Source organism: Megalopta genalis, chromosome 6, assembly GCF_051020955.1.
Source record: "Megalopta genalis isolate 19385.01 chromosome 6, iyMegGena1_principal, whole genome shotgun sequence".
Taxonomy (NCBI): Eukaryota; Metazoa; Arthropoda; class Insecta; order Hymenoptera; family Halictidae; genus Megalopta; species Megalopta genalis.
The window spans coordinates 12,354,129-12,370,136 of NC_135018.1; the positions used below are offsets into that span (position 1 = coordinate 12,354,129).

The following is a 16,008-nucleotide window of genomic DNA, read 5'->3' on the forward strand; positions in this document are numbered from 1 at the left end:
ATTTTCTCGAAATATTTTTAGAGTATTGGTATAGTTTCCCAGTCGTTATAGTATATCGATAAAAAGTGTAATTTCAAATACGTAAGTATGTTTACCTTGATGTATTTTTCAATGAAAATTTGTGACAATTTGAAGGGAACAAAGAAATCAAACATTTGATATGACTTCTATTACTTTCAAGATTCCGGAAGAAGTTCCCTTCAAATTACCATAAATTTTGGATTCAAAATTATTTCAAGACCAACATGTCTGCACGTTTGTTATTATTTGTAAAAGTCTTCTTCGATTTTGTTGAAATACAAATATGTTATACAGATAGGCACTGCAAAAAACAATCACCTACATAAAAAGATCCCTATGCTTTAGTTTCCAAGATATAGTGAATTTATGATACAGAAATTACAGAATCACTATTTACGTTTTTAATTAGTAGACTGCAGATTTCTATACAAAATAAAATTGTTTATGTCAGTTGTAAGATGCTGTAGATTTCATCGACATAGAAATAATAAAATCGAGTTTTCAAATTCTTTAAACATTTTAACTGCGTTTCCCACGATGTGTTCATTTTTGTCATAAATGCATTAATTTGCAGTCCAGTAATGAAGCATTCGTAAGTTCAACTATATTTATCTGTGAATTTTATTTTCTGTAAGACGACGTTAGATTCGTCATCTTTATTATCCGACATACATAGTTCAATCAACAACCACGCCGCCACATTAAAAAGACTCCCTCAGCTTAATCAATCACTTTAAGACGTGAACTCGAACTTTCGATTCCATCTGGCGAGTCGGAAAAATTTCACAGCTCATCTACCTCCGCTGCTTAATTTTATTATGACTTACCTGCTATCCTCATCCATTCGTCGTATTTCATTTTAATCAAAGTTCAATTTTCGTATTTAAAGATACATCATCCATAACATCGGCGTAACAGATTATTAAAAATGTTCGGCTTTACATACGGAAGCAACGTTATTGCAATCTGTAACATATTCCTCGTTTGTACTGACACCTGAAATACTTTATTACTAAACGTGTAAAACATGTTCAAATGTAATGGAAATGTCGTAGTAGTTGGAAGTTTTCAAAAGTTGTATTATGCAGATTTAATAAATCATCAATTATGTTGTCGTGCTTAAATAAATTATTCGGAAACATTTTCGGACACTTATAATAATCGTAATTTGTAACGAAACGTTTAAAATCCAAAATTTTTTAATCTTGTAACTTTTGAAAGATTATCTTTCGATTTTCTGGTCAATATCGAAACGATGTAGAAATGTTTCGATTACTCTTTTGTGGCCCATTGTGAAATTTTTGCCAGAAACTGTATCCATGTAACAAATAACACCACGTCGAATGGTGTTTGTGATCCGACAATGAAATCATAATTCTGCTTACAGCATGTCAACAGGTCAAATACGGCGTACAGGCTGTTTTCGGCCCATCAGACCCAATCTTGGGCCAACACATTCACAGTATCTGCGACGCACTGGACATTCCACACTTGGAAGCCAGGCTGGACCTGGACACGGAGGCGAAAGAATTCAGCATTAACCTTTACCCCGCACAAAGTTTGCTCAACGCCGCTTATCAGGACATCATGGAGTTTCTCAATTGGACCAAAGTCGCCATCATCTACGAAGATGACTACGGTGAGTCGATTGCGGTAACGTTCAAGAAATTGTTTTTCCCTATTTGGCCAGTGACATCTCGTGCTATCTTCGCTATCTGTAGACACTAAAACGAGTATCAACACTAAACATGCTGAGCATTGAAAGTGACCGATGTCGCTTTAAAAGACTATCAAAATTCAATTCATTTCGACTTTCTGCGATTCTTATTAGAATGGGTGCCTGTACGAAGAAATCTACTCATTCATTTCTATCGAAAGTATCTTTGAATTTTGTAAAATATAAAGTACATAATTATTTCTCATAATAAATAAACGAATAACTTGTGACGAAAATGAGATTAAATGAATTTTTTGGAACTTTATCATGATTGCTAGTTAGAGAGTGTCTTGTTTATTGAAAAATATATAATTTGCAAAAACCCGGACTAGCTATTTGATTTGGGGTTCGTCTCCCTCAAAGTGAAAACTTAACTGCAATTCTTGATAAATTTGCATACTCCCGCGAAAGAACTAACGTTTGCGTAGGCAACAAAACGTTCGCGTTACCGAGAATCCCTGCCGCTAGTTCCTCGCGAGAACTTTTGAAATTGGCGGACCGAATTGCTACATTCGCCTGACTACACCCGTCGCACTGCTTCCCATCGAACTTTACATTTAAAAACGAGCAACAGTATTCCCCCGTTGAAGGTATCTTCGAAAAGTCTGCAATAAGTTGAAAACTCTGCGCCGTTTACATACTCGATTACAAAAAGAACGTTGGTCTTCCACATTCTTTCCTTCGCTCGTAGCGGCAGTATAATGAGAAAGTCTGCGTAAACAGGAACATTTTCATAGAAGAGGAGCAGCGATAGCGCATTGCCAAGTTTTCTTGCAAACTCTGCTCGCCGTCTTTTTGTCGCGAATATTAAAGGTTATCCATATTCATAATCTCGTCGCCGGACGCGAATCGTCGAGTTGGCTCGTGAATCGATTCGCTTTCGACCTATTGTCCGCGTTCTCGTTCATTAACTTGCAGTTCGAAAGCAAGCTGCTCAAGGACGCTCGAATATTAATCTAAGTCCTCCAGTTTTCGAACACGAGCCCCTGAGCTCAGCGGAAACATTGAAAATTCGAAGCGTTACCTGCGCGTCGATACGGGCCGTGAATTGTTCCGGTGCTCGCACCGGTTAAGTTATCAATTTGCGTTACATCTACCGGACGGAAGGTCCTCTTCCAATTACTAGTCCTATTAGCAACAATTACGCGCCGTAATAATGGAATAACGTCGATTAATTACAGCTGGAGGAGGCTCCGGCACAAAACTGAGATAATGAAATTCATTCATAACGAGAAACGTCGGCAATTCGGTCGCACGGGAAGAAACCGTTCTCCAGGAGAGGGAATTCCGTCTAATTAATTCGCAAAATGGCGGTTTAAATTGGGGAAGATTCCTACCGTCGCTTTCACTGTTTCCCGTTCCAGGCGCCATCATTCTTTGGTCTCAACCTTCGCTGATGAATAATGTAGGGGCCGATGAGACCTATGTAAGGAGCACGTGAGCGATATCGGAGACATTGTGGGGAAATCAGCAGAAGACGTTCCGTCTCCGAAAAGTCTAATTAGCGGAAAGATACGAACAACGTCGATGAAGAAAGAAACAATGATTGATGCCTCAAGGAATTATTATGGAAAGGAGTTTCACATTGTCTGACTATAAATTGATTCAGTCTACTTTGGGTAGTTTACACAAGCATATTAATTACACACAGTGTGTATCATTTAAAACAGGCTACCTAATTATCTTTTCTAGCTGTAATCCTTCGAGATTATCTACGCATGGTAGATTATCATGGATAATTCTGTTAAATTAACAAACATTCTGGAAATTCGAAATAGCGACTTTCATACTCATAAAATGCTGTGGAACTTGATAAAACACACTATCAAACATTAGTAAGCAACGTATCATGATGCAATGCATCATTTTTTCTTTGGATTTCAATTTAAAAAAATATTCTTGAAGATACGAAAATCGTATTTATAACATTCGTTATTTGTTTGCAAAAATCGGCCGATTGTTTGGTTGGCCTCGTTCACAAAAAGGAATACTGTATTTTTACATGCTTAAATTAAGTTTTAAATAATTATATAAAGTTTGAAAGAATTTTTTTCATGATTCATTTTCTAATAACTTCTGGCCATTTTTCCACAATCTCACTTTTGAAAGCATACCTTTCGAATTTTTATAAAATTTTTGTAAACTAAGAAACAAAGTATCTATACATATATACAAATATGTGCGTGTATATGAAAATGCGCACTTCTTGTATATCTTTATTGTTAATTATGTGTCATTTCGTACTGATCTATTCTAAGTAATTATCGGATTTTCGGGATAACCCGTAATACACGTAGTTACGATACTCTGGACATACTATGCATCCTAATATCGTCAGCACATAGCGTGACAAAGTGATGTCAAAAGATCGTACATTATGTTCTCAAGGGTCGTGAAGGAAGAAATACTACTCGTTACAAAGCGATTTAACAACGAATTGTGAAAAAAGCTGCCTAATCTCTGAGAAACGGTTCGAATTTGAGAAATTTTTTAGATCAAAAAGCAGCTTCAGTTTTTCAGCCCATTTTCAGCACAAAGGAGTCTTCGATCAAATTCAATACAGGAATGCTTCACCCTACAAAGTAAGGCCAAGCAAACTACCCTACGATCTTTTTCAAAGTTGCTTCACATCAAGGATTGTCAATTTTTAGTTAAAAATTCAGTGATTTCTTTGTTTCGAGAAACTATCTATTTTCGAACACCACAAGCACCAAAAGCAAATTTTTGTTATCAATGATAATACTTCTCGCTGAAATGTAAAAGAACAAGACGTTCTACAGAGTCGAATATCAACTGCGATCCAATTTGATTCGTGAAATAAAAATGTCTCCGAGTACTCTGTATGTGTTGAACAAACTTTCAAATAGAAAGTTGTCGAATTGATTTCTGGACCCACCAAATTGATTTCTGGACTTCAAACAATACGTTCGATGAGAACAAGGGAATTTTGGAAAACAAGGGGATCGTTTGGCGTCGGTTTGTAATTCCGTGCCCGAAGCGTCGCAGAGTTTTCGAGTCTTGTTTAAAATGCGTTCGAAACGTCACGTACATTGTCGACTTTGACGTATGTCCCCGATCGACTGATCGAGCAGATTCACCCGGAATTACAGCAGGTGCAAGAGAAATCATCCGACATAAGCTTGCGTGGTACGTGGGCTCGTCGGAATATTCTTGTGACAGATTGTTGGAGCACGTGCGTCGTTGCTGCATTTCGTGCGCAATGAACGTGCTCTTCGTTCAGCGGGTTCGAGGACTCCGTTGTCACCGTGGGGGAAATAGCATATTCGTCGTCATACGGCACAAACGTTGCCAATTCCGAATTATAAATGCGTCGGAGTTGTGTCTCGTAAACTGGCGAATTTTGGTGGAAACTGTATCACCATCGGCGCCACTTCCGAAAACGACGTCATTAAACATAGTAAGTAAACATAGCGTGTAGTGCCGTGCTACTTCGGGGCACCGGAAACTTCCGGAACTGATTGGGGAGAAGTCTAACTAGGATTCTGGAAACCGCCTGGCAATTGACACGCCGCTGCCGCGCCGTGTAGAGCCGCCGGCAAGTTCAACGAATCAATAACCGAGACCCGATTGACTTGCTTTCATCCGAAGAATTCTGTACCCGTTCGGAAGAGACTCGATCCGATCTACCTGTAACTTAACCCCGTTCACCGATGAAAGCATCCCCCGGGCTCAACTGCCTTCACCGACTGGCTTATCTATTTGTGGAGGTTCACGAAAGTTACACCTACAAACCGATTAGAACACCGGTAACCCAGGACTCACCCCATTGCTCGGCAAACTGATTTCCTCCAGAGATTTACCGGGACTCCGGAATTTCCGTGTTTCCTCCACTTTCAATTCGAGTCGGGCGGCGTTGCCACGGGACATTGCGAGGCCGAGTCCTCCGGAACGGAACACGTTACGAACCGTGTTCGAAACCGCCGACCAACAGATTCCGTTCGCGTTCGATGCACCGGGAAAAACCGATTTTCTGTCGAATTACGGGCAAGTTTAATCCGTTTCGAGTAAGCCAGTTTCGGAGGGACTCAAGCAGCACGTGTGCACTCACACTCTACTGTAGAAAATGATCCTCGGTCACGGAGAACGTTAACTTTTAGGTTTTGCATTTTGTTTCATAGCTTCTTTCTAAGTTCTACAATGGAATTCGGCAGCTGTTCTCTAACTTATGAAATTACTGCACAAGGTTCAAATGCAATCCGATATATCTATAAACTTTTTAGCAATATATCAATATATTAGAAACTTGTACAGCTACAATTTTACAAGAATAAGAACAGGTCATTTTTATGAACCTCGACTCAAATCTGTGAACATGCATATTGAATCGCAGTTTGGTAGCTACAATAATTGATCTCATATCATATTTCTTTGCATACGATTTCACGAAGAAAGTTAGCAGATTGATTAGAACTTTTTGCTCAGCGCTGGTCGATACATGAACGCAATGGTTAGAGACCGCAAATACGGGCTAAGCTGATCACGACAGACGATTCGCAGGGTGCTGTAAAAAGTCACGGTGTTCAACCGCGTCAGCTGCATCATTGAAACCGTTACAAAGTTACAGTCACGAAGAGAAATTTTCTTGTGGATGCGTCGGTTCTTCGAGAAAGAAAACTTGGTTGGCGGACGGTAACGGTAAATTGCGAGCGCAAAGATGATTTTCCACGAGAATCTCGTTCGAAACAAAATGTCCGTCGCGCACCAGCGACACAAACTCCGATGTTCCCCAATCACCGCTGGAATTTTCAACAATCCTAATAACGCTCTAACGTCGCACCGCCCTTCGTTATTTCGCGCTGTCAGCGTTAACCATCGTTACTTCGGATCCGGCCAACAAGAGAGCCGAGTCTTCGCTTCCTCGTAAATATCTGTTCCCCGACCATGTGAAACTGCCGTGAACCTCTTCCGCCTCTTAATTCCACGCCCCCGATCGTTCGCGCCTTATTAAGGGTGTCTTGTAAGCAGGCGCGTTAAAAGTTTCCCACCGCGTCGACGACACTCGGAAAATCCGCCCCACGGATTACTGGAGAATTTACCGGTTCCTCGTTGTTTTACTTTGCGAACCCATTCTTCGGCTGCCGGCGACGAAACCCACCGGGAGCCGATACCTCTTGTTAACGTTCTAATTTTAACTTTGCGAAGGTAACCGCGAACAAAAAGTGAAACAGAGACACGGGATGCCTTCCGTTTCCGGTACAATGAACTTGAAATTCATTTGTCGCACTCGAGTGAAACTCAATACCATTGTACCTGCTTGTAATAAAGTCTTTGTTCTCCTGCCGGATGAAAAAGTAATGTATGTAGAATGTATGAATATTTTACGAAAGTCAAGCTATGCCGTGAGTAAATCGTTTTAAAACGTATTTCTTCCTGCTTTGAAATATTAAAAATACTTAATCGTTAAAGATCCACTAATTTATTTATTAACTCACTTACTGAGTAAATAAATTAAATAATCTGGACAGTACGGTCCTGAAGAAGTGACACAAAAGTGTAAACGTTGTTCGTAAAATCTTAGGCTGAAGTTGCAGTTCAGACGAACATGTCGGAAAAACGTTGAACAATAATTTAAGCTGCTTAAACGGTGACGTTGTGATAAACGTACCATCCACGGATCAAAGTACCAAGATGAACGACAATATAATATTTGATACAAATATATTGCGTATAATATGTATTGTATACGATATATATTGTATTTGACATGTTGGTTGATTGCTACTGGCGCACGTCACATTTGTGACGTCCACGATTTTGTATTTCACGCGAAGATCATCCAATTAATTTTCCGAATGTTGGTTACAATTATAACATAAAGCGCGATAATTAGAGAACTTGCAGGTTTTCTTTGGCGACAATGAATAAAATAATGTAACCATGAAAGCAACTAACACTGAATGCCAACGTGATTAATACAAATGGGTTTCGTGCTTTCCCTGCGTCCTATTCGCAATTGCGTGTGGTCTGTATGAATTTAGTTTTGCGTGTCTGTGTCGGTTCAGTTTCTGGCCGTGACTGGCTGTGTAGGGTTTGAGTGCTGGAGTGTCGACTTTCCTAATTGTTTTGTAGACTTATTCGTGCCAGTTATGATTAAGGGAATGGTAAACTGTCGGTAAAAATTTCGTCGTTCACACGATGTTCGTATATCTAGATAGAAATCGTCGTACTCGATGGTTATAAAGAAATCAAAATCCGCTTCCAAAGCTTGCCCACATGTTTAATTAATCTGTTATAAATGCGTTTGACCTAAACTGCTGAATGAACGAATTCATTTGTACCAATTAATGCAGGATAGAATCGAATGAATCATTCCTCTGCCATCGAATAATCAATAAAGCTTGATGTCCATTGTTTAAAACGGGAAACAGAAATACGAAAAATGATCTATCCACGAGTGCAGCGTAGAAGACACATATAAAAATAAGGTTCAGGTCCATCTCATCCGCTTCACGAATTCTGGCAACCGGATCCTGTACCCTTACGCCTTCGGAATCATCAATGAGCCCTCGACGCAGTCCATCACCGACCATTGTAGAACTTCCAGAACTCGTTCCCTCTTACTCTTGGCCGGCCTTTTCTCCCAGACCATTTTATTCCTCGACGTTCGTTGGCGTTTCTTACGAAACACTCCAGACGATGAAAATGCCTGTAGCGGAGCGCATCTCTACACGCACTAGCCCGCATTCTAAACTTTAGTATACGCCGGCTGCCGTATACACGGCTGACGGGCATTTGCTCAGATTTGACAGTAAAAATTATAAAAGCCTGAACATCGTAGGATGTGCAGAACATACGCTCGTCTTGGACAATAAGGCAGGCCGACTTCAGTTGTAACGCCGGAACGGTAGTAACATGTTAAATATCTCAAAATATATGATGGATATTAATACACGATTCAAATATAATAATGTAAAATGACATTTGAAATACATTCATCTGCCATATTTGATTAGATACGAAATAGACATCTGTGTAAAGAATAAAATATTGGTTCGGTATCCAAAAATGATGTCCTCCTTGTTTTAAGTCTCTAATTAAAATTTCCTTCAAGAAATACTGATCATTGCTTAACATTCATAAGCACAAATCAAAGTAATTTAATTGGTGATGCCGAAGCTTTACCGATGTACGTGTCGCTATACTGCGGATCTTTACGCAAATCCTCATTTGCATTAATTGTTTTACGAAAATCTGGCGAGAGAGCAATCTTTCTCCATCAACCGGAAAATTTCTTTTGGCGGACGTGAAGCAATAAAAAAGTTAATTTTTGTTAATACGCATGCTTACTTAAATTTTGCAAACTTGTATGTACCATAAATGCATCAAGATTCGCGGTCTACTTATCACTTTACGTCACAATAATTTCGGCTTACACTGTTTTGTTTATTGACCAGAGAATCATGAAGTAAAGTACCTGAGACCAGTCATTTTGACTCATCCGGTGCTTGTGATTCAATTGGCATTCTGTTTCCATAATCAAATTATCAGATTATCAGAATGATCAAATTATCAAACTTCTGATCGCGAAACGTTCGATTTGGTCGGGATATACAGACGCAAGCGGAGCTTATTCTCGACGGAAACGACGACGCGACAACGAAAAAAAAGTCTTGTAAACCGTGCGGAATCTTCCCGTCAGAAGCAGACTCGCGTCTCCGTAGCTGGCGATATTGGCAGGCGATAAAGATTTCCCGTACATCATCGGGAAAGTGGCAAGTAACGTTCTCCCCCATCCCTGCGAGATGGTAAGATTTGCGAGCGGCCACCTCAGGAATATGTATCCGGTCTGCCACGTATGCGTTGCACGGCAGCTAAATCACTGGGATGGAGAGCTGACGCTGTCTCTTCTTTACGATTCGCTCGTGGGAGCTAAAAGATGAAGCGGAATCGTACCGGAGACTGTACGGAAACAAGGTGATGGAACGTCGCAACGGGCAACGTGTGTTTCCCCCCTGTAAAGGGAAATTGATCAAAATATTGGCTGTCGCTGAAGCATCGTCGCAAACGTACACTAAAATCTGTAAACATTAATAATAAGATATGATCGATAAACGATCCTCGATGTTAGGTGAATTGAAGAGCTGTTTGTAGAAACGTCGTGCTCTTTGTTACTGTTATTCGTGACAGGTAGATGGTACATGCATAGTGCACCAGAGATTTGAACGGAAGCTTATCGACATTAAATGAAATATTTGAAAAATTATCGATATTTATATAAAATAACATTTTTAAATAACAGTCCAGTATTTTTAAATTTCTTGAAGTACAGAAAGCCAAATTTGATAGTCATTTAATTATATGATTTGCTTTTCAAATTCTTAATTCTAAAGATTGTAAATTCTTGTGGAAGGTAAAATATGAATTTTATTATAATTTCTATTAGAATTGCTGGATTAATTATACATTTTAAATTAATGTAGATCAAATCATAGCAATTTAATACTTAAGCGGACCATCGGGACCACCGTAATCCCACATGAATTTATGGTCCAATAATTATTCAATCTATATCGATGAACATTTTCGAAAATTTAGATAAACTTTTAGTACCCCATTTTGTTTCCGATATATCTGAGATATTGATTTGACATTTATCAATTTGTTAATTGATTTCAGTTGATTATTTATCTGAAAAACATTTTGAAAGTCCTATTAATTGTTCGCTTTGACTGACACGTGGTTACATATGGCAGTCAATGTATTAAAGAATAGTATACGTTTATATAAATACTAATTATAAACAAAATCGAGATATTTTCATGAACCAATGTCAACGAATTTTGAGATAATTCGAAACCAGGCGAGGAGTTGCTCCAAAAACATCACATGCGATGTTATTTATGCATTACAAACGAAGTCAGATGTCACTACATTCTATTCCTCTATGATTTTCAGACTATGTAATATAAACAGTTTCCCTGCATCCGAATGTTCTGATATGCAAAGGAGTACCTCCTAGCAACGGACATTTTGACCAAAACGAATTCTGATCATAACGATTTACCATGAAACATTGCGTCAAAACCAACTGAATAGCGTATGTTGTGCATGTATAAACAATGAAGGCATAGAATCTATAAATACATGATGTGATGTGTTTGTGTAATGTTTGTTTCTTGTTGAAATCAAGTTTGCAACATCGAGATTATTAAGGTTTTAATTACTGAAAACATCTGTTATACATGGATAGCGAATTTTGGAAGACAGTAGATAAACTAGTAAATTCACAATTTACTATTTAGCAAGATAAATAAATAATATTTGATATCAGTGTCTGTAAAAAACGTTCTAAAAATATGAGCCCCCCCACCTCTCTCTCTCTCTCTCTCTCTCTCTCTCTCTCTCTCTCTTTCTCTTTCTCTCTCTCTTAAGGTTATGTCAGAATAAAGAAACAAATTACGCTATCTAAAAATAATATTGGATGTTTGCAAATACCACTTATGAATGAAGATCGTAGGCGATTTCTCAATCTCCCAGTACCCGTATAAGATCGAATAGTAGAGAGTCCATTTCACACAATTTTCCTTTTAGGTAAAATCCTCAATGAGCCATAAGAAAGTGCATTAATCTTAGTAAATCTAAAGAAATCCGGGAGAAAAGAAAACCAACACGATTCCTACGAATTTAGAAATTTCCTCTCTTCTGCGTATTATAAGCTCACTCGTTCAAATATTGCATACTGACGTTACGAAATTTGGATAGCTCTTTCACCGTACACAGTACAAAATTACATATTTTCGTATCAACGATGTCCCCTAAATTTCTTCGGAACGTGCTTCAACTTCGCATGGTACACGAATAACGAAAATAACGTTTGAAAAAGCAAAATCTTCCCGAGAAGAGGAAATAGATAACTTGGAGGATAAAGCAAAGCCGTGATTTCACGGGCTTATTGTTGAAAGAAAAATCCTCTTCGTTGCTTCGTGTTGATGTAGGAGACATCGGGATTCAGTAAATGCGTAGACGATCCCCGTCACCTCATAATGAAAGATCACCCTAAGCCCTGTCGCTCCAATGTAAAAGCAGGGAATAGTCATAGTTTTCATCGTTATCGTAAAAGGCACCGGATTGCTCCGTGGAGCTAAGCTATAAATGTCGAGTCTGGTTTATCGTACTGTTTGGACGGGTCATCGAACCTGGGTCGATCCGATTGCATCCTTAACAGTCCATAAAGAAATTCGAAAGAATCATAATCAGTGTCTTCGAGCTGAGCATTAACGTCGCGCGGTCGATGCGATGACGGGGCCATCAATCTCTTCCTATCATCTAATAACCATAGACATAATACGATGTAATATGAAAGAGTTGAGCGGCACATTGTCACCGGCAATCTATCATCATTATCGATCCACTTGTTTCGATAAAATATGTACGCCGAAAGACGCAAGCAATTCAATTACCTTGGATACCGGGAGCGGGAGACCCCGATACGCCCGGAAAAAAGGGACGACTTCCTTCCTTCCGCTACGAGGCCGCAATATTTCATCCCCTCCCCCACCCCTCCGGCGGTTATCGGCATTCGAGGCACGATCGTAAGTGGTTATCATTAGGGTACGTAACTGCCGGTGTAATAATTTGTTTTGGAGTATTCAAAGACAAAGCTTCAGGCTTCTCTTTATCGTTTCACCAACTGCTGCGATCCTTTCGTGATTCGTTAGAAAAGAGTTACGGAACTTACCGATAAGTCTTGCTTAATACACGGGCCGTGCACATTTTTTAAAACGTACGGACACGAGTGAAAGCATATTCGTAGAGTTGAAACTCGCAATAAGTACAATAGTATGACAGTTGCTGAAGCTTCCTGCATATTCGATAAATTATTAAGCAGAACTCATTAGAGTTATCACTGGACTACGAATCTTTATGCATTACTGATAAAAAATGAACACATGTCAAATATGCAATAGTCAAAACTTTAGTGGAATTTAAAGCGAATATTACATTTTTTGCAACTTGCTAAAATTAATACAATAGAAGAAGTAATAAATCTATATGTAAAATACCCACTTGTTTGAATTAATGCAGAGAATTTTCATTTTGCAGACAGATTCACAGTCTAGTTGTCACGATGCATTGAAATCGTGCACAAAGATTTCACGAATCACTTTTCTTTATTACAAGCTTTTAAATCTCAGATTTATTCGCAATACAGTGAAGTGAGTGTACTTAATCATAAACCTTAAATAGTAATTCATGGATTATTTATACATTTATATTACATGTTTTTAATAATAATGAGATACATGCACACGCTTCGATATTGGGTTCAACAAGCAAAACAGATGTGGTGGTTCGTAGAATCAGTTTGAAGCTATTAAATTGCTAATATAGTTTGGATCTTTGAGATTCGTAAAGAGGACATTGCCAGACAATATGATCAGTATCTTGTTCGCTACTATTGTATGAACATCTGGGATTATTCGATAAATCTACTCGAAATAGGGAGAAGGACAAAGCTCTGCAGCGATTGATCATCACAATTAGTTGGCGCGGTAACTTTCTGTTTTTGAAAGCAAGGTTTAGATTTATCGGTATACAAATTTTGAAAGCAGTTTTTCCCTTCACTCGTACCAAATTCTATAATATAGGCTTTTGTGTTACTGTTCATAATCCGCAACAAGTCTTCGCGAAAATCCGTGAAGGTAATGAGAATTTGTGTGTATATTGGAGTTTATATTTGTGTTACTCATTTCTTTAGCAAGAGAATCAGCTAGCTCATTTCCAGTAATGCCAATATGAGAAAGAATCCAGTAAAATAATAGTTTAAATAACAGTTTAATTTATTTAATTTTAATAACAGTTTATTATATGTTATGAGCTTATAGGAAGTTAGTCAAAAAATAAAGAATAGAAGATGCAAAAAATGTACTAATCGAGATAAAAAAAAACATTTGCTGTATAATAATGTTGAAGGAATATAGATAGATGCTTAGGTCGTAAGAATCGCTAAAGTAATTAAGTTTATTGAATATGTTATTTATATGTTCGATGAAAATTGCACTTTTACTCAAACCCAATTCTAACGTAGTTCAAAGCGTGAAATCGGCGTTGTCCGATTCGATGCAATTCGTGGCTCGGTACAATTATTTCACCAGGATTTTCACCTGGATTTTCACCTGACGTCGCGCTAAGATTTATAACGTCTGGTGTTACTCGACGAAAAAACAAACCCCTCAAGAATCCGCGGATCCTCGACGCGGAACGAAAAAGCACGATGATTTATACTACCGCTATTTTCCCGCGTTGCGTGAACCATTGCACCTTTAACCCGACAAGTTTTCGATCGCTTTCGAAGACAGATGTTCGTTGGACTGGGCATATTGAATTCCAAACGGCGAGCGATGTTCATTTAACTTTAGTGAACTGATAGCGATCGGAAGCCGTCCCTGGGCAATTGAGTTTCCGAACTCGCATGGGTGGATTGATGTACAGGTAACTCTAAACGCAGGAATGCTTATCAGCACGTGAAGAGTGAAAGGGGAAATTGAACCTTGCGGTGATCTATCGTTAGGCAAATACATACCCAATCTTTCCATAAATATGTAACAAGTATCGATAAGCTTTAGAAATTTGGACATATTTTATTTTATCAAGTAAAACTTCTTTGAACGTATGTTATAATGAAAATCGCTGAAAATCGATAGAAATCTAGATAAACATATTTTTATTATCTTTATTAAATAGTAGTCATTCTTATTTTATTGCAATACACTAATCTTTCGCTAGATTTTGAAATTCGTTTTTATTACGATACATTCGAGTAAAGGATTTTTAAAGTGCAAAAGAGTTAAAGTAAAATCTGTTTTTGTCTCATTGATTACATGACTTTACTTTCGTAAGCATTTATCTGGTTGACAATGGCCATTTCACGTGTTTCGTAAATAATTATTACACTCTGAATAGGCAACCGTTTCCCGACAATACATTCACTTTAACGATCAACAACCTGACAAGTACGGGAAATGGAAAACGGGGCGTTAATAACTTTCGAAATAGTTTTATCGTTTCGATCAGCGATAAGTAAATTACGTTTCTTACTCAAGTATTTATCGGCCCGACCATTGCCTCTTCTCTCTCAATTTACGTTACAGTGACGAGAAAATAGAGCGCGCACAGGCTTTACGAATTACAGAGAATTTTCCAGGCCGTGGAAACCATTTGTTTGCAACGACAATTTATTTCCTATTGTACGAAATTATAAATTGCGTTTCATTATTCGCCCGGCACACACGAAAGTGTAATATTAACCGGATTCACGTTAATTAATCAAGCGTGATTATTCGTGCGCTTCACGTTACACATCGAGACACTTTGTAATTACTTATTTCCGGTTTCTCGAGAAACTTCAGTGCAGGAATATTATTGCAAATCACGTCTATTTTCACAAATGAATTTTCCAATTAATTCAAATTAAGAACAAATTGACACGTACTTTGCACGAATTTTGAATACAATATAGTATGAACGTTCTTTCTCGCACTTTTTCAAGGATGTAAATTGCTCAATGCTTCGTTTGATTTCGTGTCAATTCGCGGGAAATGTAATCTGATTTCTCATTTCTCGAGAAACAAACGATATCGGTGGATCGGGAACATTGCAGGAAAATGATTTCGTCCCGCGATTTGTAACGATGTTATCGGATAAACGCCGGTAAATCCATTGAAAACCATTCCCGCCGCCGAGATTTGTCGGAAAAGATTAGATTGACTTAAGCCTCGAGGAACCGGGGAAACATTCGAGAAATCCAGACAACGAAGTTCCTGTGGAAACTTGAAAGGGAACGAACCCGAACCTCGGAAGACCCGCAAGTCGAGATGATACCTTGATTACTTAGGCGGTGGGAAGTATTGATTTCATCGGGCGACGCAATTCACGGGTTTCCGTCCCATTAAACGGCCGGCCTAATAGTAGCCAAGAAGATCCACGAAGAAACTATTTCGTTTCCCCCGCGACTGTTGTTCGGATTGTTTGTACAAACTTGAACAACGTCGACAGATTCGACAGCTTCCGGTTATTTTGATCTTCGCAAGACTTTTCACGGTAGATGCGAGGTAGAAGAAATTTTGTGTTTTCTCGTGAAACGTTTATGCTTCAATCTTACTTTGAACAAAGGTTTTTGAAACATCTTATGGTTTCTTTCAATCCGTAATATCGTTTTCCTTAACTTTAGACATCTATGTACTTCTGAACACCAGTACGTGTCGTGCAAGCTTTCCTAGAAAAAAAACAATTGAATATTGGAGCATGGT

General features: G+C 38.5%; 1 protein-coding gene across 9 annotated transcripts in view; it reads left to right on the forward strand.

The window, feature by feature from the left end:
* The window catches only part of LOC117225760 (glutamate receptor ionotropic, kainate 2), a 221,495-nt gene that overhangs the window by 106,019 nt on the left and 99,468 nt on the right, over window positions 1–16,008 (forward strand). For all 9 annotated transcript variants that reach the window (XM_033479510.2, XM_033479517.2, XM_033479526.2 and 6 more), the window contains exon 4: window positions 1,409–1,660. In XM_033479510.2, the coding sequence (XP_033335401.1) occupies window positions 1,409–1,660 (252 nt within the window). The remainder of the gene's footprint in view (window positions 1–1,408; window positions 1,661–16,008) is intronic.